The sequence below is a fragment of the Palaemon carinicauda genome, chromosome 9, assembly GCF_036898095.1.
Source record: "Palaemon carinicauda isolate YSFRI2023 chromosome 9, ASM3689809v2, whole genome shotgun sequence".
Taxonomy (NCBI): domain Eukaryota; kingdom Metazoa; phylum Arthropoda; class Malacostraca; order Decapoda; family Palaemonidae; genus Palaemon; species Palaemon carinicauda.
The window spans coordinates 88,546,011-88,553,510 of record NC_090733.1 but is presented as its reverse complement, the minus strand read 5'-3'; the positions used below and the strand labels follow the sequence as shown (position 1 = coordinate 88,553,510).

The following is a 7,500-nucleotide window of genomic DNA, read 5'->3' as shown; positions in this document are numbered from 1 at the left end:
TCGTGTGGTTAAAACCTTTAAGCAAATTAAATGAAAATGCAAAGCTTAGGGATTTAAACGTTACACATGGGAATCAACACTGTCACAGGGTGAATGTATTAAAACTAGGACTAAACTGCACACGCGGTCTGGGTATAGGGGGATAGGATACAAGGTTCAGTGGGTAGGATTTTCTTTAGGGGATAAGGAAAAATGGGGTGTGATAATGAAGGGATGGCAGGTTGGGTAAGGATATTGAGAATCTCAAAATCAGACACCTTACCTTTAGTAAAAATGACTCTGGTTTCTTTCCCTTGTGGAAAGATGTAGACAGAGGTCCTGCCTCCCTGATGTCTTGAGGGTGAAGAGAGATGATGTTTCCCTCAAGGAGGTAGAGTGAAGAAGGAGCAGATGTTCTCCTTATGGATGCTGACTTACGAAGGAAGCTCCCCAGTTTCCCTGGGTAGATCAACCCCACTTGACCCCCAATTGGGGGGGGGGTAGGGGGGATTGGCCTGACCGCTGTCCTATTGGTCAGGCTTGATCTCGTGTCCACACATCCTTCACAGCTCGCTTCCCTTGTCCTGGGACCTCGATGTTCTCACGTGACTTGTAGAAGGTAGCTGAAATTGAGATCTCAGGGGGAGTAGACTGGTATAGGATGGTGGGAGGGGGGGTGAGACTCTGGGTAGGGTCCCAAACTCGTGGCATTTCGACCCATGCTGGCGGGGTCTTTTGTTATTGGAAAAAAGGTGGCGTAAAGACCGCCATTACTAACAGCCCCCCATTTTAGCAGAGATTTTGTCCTAAAACAGGACAAGAACTCTGCAAGCAAGGTCTGAAGCCACTAGCCTTAATGATTCCTCCCTCAGTGAGTCTCACCACGATAATGGATAAATATCTAAGCTGCAACTAGGGTCATCATTTTACGGTATTTTGACTGTAAATTTAACTTTAAGTGCCACATAGAAATAAGTATGCTGGCTGTGAGGCAGCAACTGAAAAAATTAAAAAATGCAAAATTGAAAATTTAAATGTAAAAAAAAAATGGTTAGAGTTAAGTGACCTAGTGCAGTGGTAGGCATAAAATTAAAGGAAATTGGCATATATGCAAAAAAAAAGGATAAAATAAATACATGAAAATAAATTCAATGCAAATAATGATGCCAAGATGGCTCCTCAAGTTTATCTACCTGGGGAGACACCAAGGCCAATAAATATTTTTTCATACAAACTAAATTTACCTACTTACTATGACTACAGGCTATGGTTATGGCACTGTGCCCTGAGCACTAGTGCCTGGAGAGGACATCTGCTATTTTATTATCTGTGCCTCTTATGTGCTCGACCTTCCAATTGTAGTCTTGGAGGTCCATGCACCACCTCATGAGTCTCTTATTCTTATTTCGGAACTGCGTCAAGTAAGTCAGAGGGTTATGGTCTGTGAGGACTGTGAGTGGGAACTCATGGTCAGCATGATATGATTCGAAATGCTTCAGTGACAAGACCATGCCTAAGAGCTCCTTCTCAATAGTACTGTACCTAGTTTGAGCAGGGTTCAGTTTCTTTGAGAAGTATGCAATAGGGTGTCGGACTTGATCTTCCTCTTGCAGGAGGACAGCTCCCACCCCTATGTCACTGGCATCCACAGCGAGAGCGAAAGGTTTAGTGTAATCTGGTGCACGGAGCACGGGACGGCTCATTAAAATGCCTTTTAGGTGGTCATAGGCCGCCCGGCATTCATCCGTACAGCAGAACAACCTTTTTCCTTTGAACAAGTCTGTGATGGGAGCGGCTACCTGAGAAAAGTTGGGCACAAACCTCCGGAAGTACTGTACCATCCCCAGGAATCGTTGGGCTTCCTTCTTAGTCCTAGGGTAGGGCATCTCTTGTATTGCACGGATATTTGCATCTTTGGGCATTATTTTGCCCCTTCCTACTTGGTGGCCCAGGTAGGTAATCTCAGTCCCGCCAAACGTGCATTTTTTGAGGTTGATGACCAAATTTGCCTTTTGGAGGGCCCTCAGCACCTTCCCTAGGGTTTGGAGGTGTTCTTCCCAGGCCTTGGAGAAAATGACGATGTCATCTAGGTAGACCACACAGTTGGAAATTCCCGCTAGTACCTTGTTCATGAGTCTCTGGAAGCAGCTGGGTGCGTTCCTAAGACCAAAAGGCATTACTCGACACTGGTAAAGTCCATCTCGGGTTATGAATGCGGTCAGTGGCCGCGACTCCTCTGCCAGTGGTACCTGCCAGTAGCCCTTTTCTAGGTCAATCTTACTTAGATAAGGTGATTCACCTAAGCTCTCCAAGCAATCCTCGATGCGAGGGAGTGGGTAGGACTCAGGTTTTGTCACCGCATTCAATTTGCGGAAATCTATACATAGCCTATCCCCCCCTCCCTCTTTTGGCACTAGGACCACCGGTGATGCCCATGGACTTTCACTTTCCTCAATGAGACCTAAGCTGAGCTGCAATTTTATCTGTTCCGACACCCTTTCAGCCCGTTGGGGGTTTAACCGATAATAATTCTGGCGGATCGGACACGTTCCTGGGACCAAGTCAATCTTGTGTTCTAGTAGTTGGGTGTGACCCAGTGTGTCTCGCACTACCTGTGGGTGCTGTAGCAGGAGGTTCTTGACAATATCCCTCTTAACAGTATCCAACACAGGGGTGACCAGCTTAAAGTTGGCCAGGACCTCGGAGTTGCTCTCGGGTGAGTGGACCTGGGTAACAGTACCCACCACATTGGCCCTTTGTTGATAGGGCTTAAGCAGGTTGATATGGAGCCACTTGGCTCGCCTTATGCCACAATCCACTAGGTAATTTAATTTACCCTTCTTCCCAAGAATCTTGTGAGGGCCCGTAAATTTTGTGCTTAACGGTCTCTGTTCCCCTGGGCGGAGAACCAGAACTTGGTCTCCCACCTCAAAACTTCGATCCTGGGCTTTACGATCTACGTGACCTTTTGTGATGCCCTGTACCTTCGCCTCGGAAGCCTTGGCAATTTCCCAGGCAGTTCGTATCTTAGCCTGTATATCTGGCAGCTCTTCCACCCAGGAGGCCTTGGAGGAGTCCTCCCAAGCTTCATAGAGTATGTCAAGTGGCCCACGTGTGGAGTGAGCGTACAACAACTCAAAAGGGCTGTATCCTGTGGTTTCTGAGCGTGCTTGGCGGAGGGCGAACAGAGCGTAAGGCAAGTTCTCCTCCCAATCCGAAGAGCCAGCCTCCCCTAACTTCGTCAAGACTGTTTTTAGTGTTTGGTGGGAGCGCTCCACGAGTCCTTGGCTCTCTGGGTGATATGCCGTAGAGGTCTGGTGGTGGACACCATGGTACTCCATTGCTGCCTTAAACTCTCTTGCCATGAAGTGAGAGCCCTTATCCGACTGGACTGTGGCTGGGAACCCAAACCTACAAAAAAATTGTGTCAGGCCCCTGACAGCATGACTGGCATTGGCGCACCTGGTCGGTACAGCTTCGAGGTAGCGCGTGAACCGATCAATCATGGTTAATAAGAAACGATTTCCACGCTTACTACGGGGCAGGGGACCCACATAATCCACTATTACATCATGGAAGGGGATACCTGCAGATGGAATGGGTTGGAGAGGAGCCCGCGGCACCACCTGGTTTGGGTTACCGGCAACTTGGCACGGATGGCAGGAAGCTACGTAAGCCTTAACACTCTTCTGCAATCCCGGCCAGAAGAAATGAGGCTGGATCAGGTGGGTAGTGCGTTTCACACCAAAGTGTCCTCCCAATCCCTCATGAGCCATACGTAGCACCACCAAGCGGAGATTACGGGGAACAACTACTTGCCGGCAAAGGGCTTCTGCAGGATCGTGAGGGCCTCGGGTGACTCTGAAGAGCACCCCTTCCTTCAGCAGGAAATTCTCCTTTGAGAGGTTAGTCATCTCTGCTTCGTCTGAGTAAGCAGCTTCCCTGTAGGTTTTCAGCGTCTCGTCCAACAACTGAGATTTGATAAGCTCCGTCCGACTCCCGAGGTCCTCTGGGCAAATGGACGCTTCTCCCTCAGACTCCCCCGAGACCCCTGGGCTAGTATTTGGGTTAGCTTCATTCCCTGTGGTGGTGAGCAGCACCGCTCCTTCCGAATAGGTTTCCGGGGTACGAGGCTCAGACTCATTGCTATAGGAGGAGGGCTCTCGCGCCACCTCACTTAGCCAAGGTACTTCTCCAAGGTCAATGTCAGCTAGCCATTTTTCTTCTTCAGGAGGGGCATTCTCAGTCTCGGGCTCCGGCTCAACTGCTTTCATGCACCTGAGGGGCACACGCTGTATGCCTCTTAGGAGGTCTTGTCCCAAGAGCAAGTCATAGCCCTCATGTCCGAGATCGCTCACTACCCCTAGCCTGCACCTTTTGCTGAGCTGGGGCGTGGTCACTCTCAACTCCACAGTAGGAAGATCCTTAGTGACTCCTTCGATCCAACGGACTGTCATGCGATTATCCTGCTGAACTTTGGCACCGATAGGCAACTGGTGCCATAAGATTAGTGAAACGTCTGCACCGGTATCCTGTAATGCTCTGACCGACTGCGGAGAGCCGTCTCCTTGAGGCAGAGCTACTGTGATCTCCCCAACAGCGGGCTGTCTTTTGGGAGCTTCACGGATAGAGATTGAGAGGGCAGCTGGAGAAGAGGCTGAGGATTTGCTGGGACATAGTGAGTAGTTCTTTGTGTGTCCGTAGCACTTACATACCTCGCAGTATGCACTGGCATAGTTCGGCTTCGCCACCTTAACCTTGGGCTTATTCGTCTGCTTCGTGGACTCAGTTGACTGACCGGATAGCTTCAGCCGACAGTTGGCTTCCAAGTGGTTAGATCTCCCGCAATGGCCACACTTGGTAGGGGAGATCGGATTTTGCCGGGGCTTAGACTTACCCGATGGGACTGAGCTGGGGGGCCCCGAGTTGAACCGGACTAGCTCGTACTCATCAGCATACTCGCAGCATGCTCTAAACGTGGCTGGATTTTTCTCAGATATGTAAATTGAGAGCGCCGGTGGGGCGTTCCTGTGGAAGTCCTCAATTTTGAAGAGCTCTAGGAGGTTGTCGTAAGAAGTGCACTTTGCAGCCTCGACCCAAAGGGTATTGAGCCTATCCTTCTGAAAACCCCAATCAGACCAAGATGTCGTGGGGGACTTGGTGAGCCTACGCCACTGACGGCGCCAATTTTCAGGACTTAGTTTATAGGCCTCAATCAAGGCCTTCCTGACGGCCTCAAAATTACCCTGTTTATCGGCAGGGAGCGCAGCATGCGCATTCTTCCCTTTCCCCGCCATATGCTTTGACAGTAGTAGGGCCTTCATATCCTCCGCTACGGCACACGTCTTAAACACGGACTCCACCTCATTTAGCCACCTCACAGGATCCTTGTCGTCCCACTGAGGAATGAGTGTGTGGACAGGCATGGAGGGGAAGCTTTGGCCATTTTGAGTGCCGTTGGGGTGAGGGCTGTTTAGCCGTGCTAGCTGGATATCCTGTTCCCGCATCTTCAATTCATGCTCTCGCTCTCTCTCCTTCTCAAACTCTTCCTGCTCGGCTTTCCTCCGGGCCTCATTCACAAGCTCCCGCACATAGCCTTGCAATGCCTCTCCTTCGTAACATTGTCGCTCTGCAAGGGCCACAAAGTCCTGAATTTCCGCAGCAGTCATTTTGCTAATTTTATGGGTGGACCTCTATGCTAGACAAAACAAGCTGGAATCACAACTATACAGTAGGTGACCCTCTAGGCTAGTCAAAAAAAAAGAAAATGGAATCTCCACGATGTGTGACTCCTATGCTAGTCTTAAGGAAAAAAATTGGAATCTCCACGATGTGTGACCCTCCTATGCTAGTCTTAAGGGAAAAAAATGGAATCTCCACGATGTGTGACCCTCCTATGCTAGTCTTAAGGAACAAAAAAATGGAATCTCCACGATGTGTGACCCTCCTATGCTAGTCTTAAGGAAAAAAAATGGAATCTCCACGATGTGTGACCCTCCTATGCTAGTCTTAAGGAAAAAAAAATGGAATCTCCACGATGTGTGACCCTCCTATGCTAGTCTTAAGGAAAAAAAATGGAATCTCCACGATGTGTGACCCTCCTATGCTAGTCTTAAGGAACAAAAAAATGGAATCTCCACGATGTGTGACCCTCCTATGCTAGTCTTAAAAGGAAAAAAAATATGGAATCTCCACGATGTGTGACCCTCCTATGCTAGTCTTAAAAGGAAAAAAATATGGAATCTCCACGATATGTGACCCTCCTATGCTAGTCTTAAAAGGAAAAAAATATGGAATCTCCACGATGTGTGACCCTCCTATGCTAGTCTTAAAAGGAAAAAAAATATGGAATCTCCACGATGTGTGACCCTCCTATGCTAGTCTTAAAAGGAAAAAATTATGGAATCTCCACGATGTGTGACCCTCCTATGCTAGTCTTAAAAGGAAAAAAATATGGAATTGTAAAAATGTGTGGGTGCGTTCTTGCAACACCACCACTTGCAACTCTGTGACTGTAAAGCAAGTTTGTATTTATACTTAAAGTATAACAAATTAAAATAAAACAGACAATGTCACTTAGATTGCTTAATGCTTCGTTAAAACACCGGCCCCTTTACATACTTTCCCTTTAGAAGAAAAATGAATTTAATAAATTACACTCCCAAATATTTTATCTTAATGATCCTATACCCTGACTGAAAAAATTTAAATTAAATGTGACATCATAAGTCCTTTATCTTTAGATTAACAATGTTACACAATCTAACGAAAATTATCCCCTTCAAAAAAATGTACATAAAGATAATATCCCACGAGAAAGTAATAAAAAGAAATTACATACCCTTACTTGTCAAACGGAAAAATTGAAAAAATTAATGCCACGTGCGCTTACCGTTACCAACACATGAAATTAACACGTGTTTTAGTCTACCACGGTTTCTTCCTAAAATTTCGTGAGTTTCACTTCACTTTTTAAAGAAAAAAAAAAAACACAAAATAACACATTCACTTAATGCACAATATATATAGTAAATGAAAATTTTAACCACTTTGATAATAAACACTCAGAAAGAAAAAAAAAACAGAACACAAATTCTTTTCACGCGGTTGGCTATCCTGATAAACAACAGGACTAATATCTACCACGCGGTTTTCAAAACAAAAGGGTTCGCGGTACGAACACGCACTAGTAAACACAAAACTTTAACAATGAGAATAGAATGCTTTTGCTGTTTTCTTCCACGGTTCCAACTCCAGTGATTATATAATTTACTTAAAATGAAATTGAGGTTCGTCAAGTCGCTAAAGACAGAAAAAAGGGGGGAATTTGACTTTGATAAAATTAATTTTAAATTACTGTCTTAGCGAATCCTGGCATTTGGTCGCCAATATGTTACGGGCCACTGGTTCGAGTCCGGCCTTGCTTAAGGGACTCAAGGGCCATAACAAACAAATAATAATAATAAAGGTCGCCAGTCAGCAATGATACAAGGAATACTGACAAAAAGATGTATTTACAAT

The 7,500-nt window shown here is 46.4% G+C and overlaps 1 protein-coding gene across 1 annotated transcript in view; it reads right to left on the bottom strand.

Moving 5' to 3' along the window:
- The window catches only part of LOC137646535 (uncharacterized), an 18,656-nt gene extending 13,008 nt beyond the window's left edge, over nt 1-5,648 (bottom strand). Inside the window, exons 1-5 of the mRNA XM_068379645.1 lie at nt 5,463-5,648; nt 4,691-5,324; nt 3,758-4,291; nt 2,403-3,565; nt 1,575-2,042 (exon numbers count right to left, since the gene is read on the bottom strand). Coding sequence (XP_068235746.1) covers nt 1,575-2,042; nt 2,403-3,565; nt 3,758-4,291; nt 4,691-5,324; nt 5,463-5,648 — 2,985 coding nt within the window. The remainder of the gene's footprint in view (nt 1-1,574; nt 2,043-2,402; nt 3,566-3,757; nt 4,292-4,690; nt 5,325-5,462) is intronic.
- Between the last annotated feature and the right edge of the window lie 1,852 nt (nt 5,649-7,500).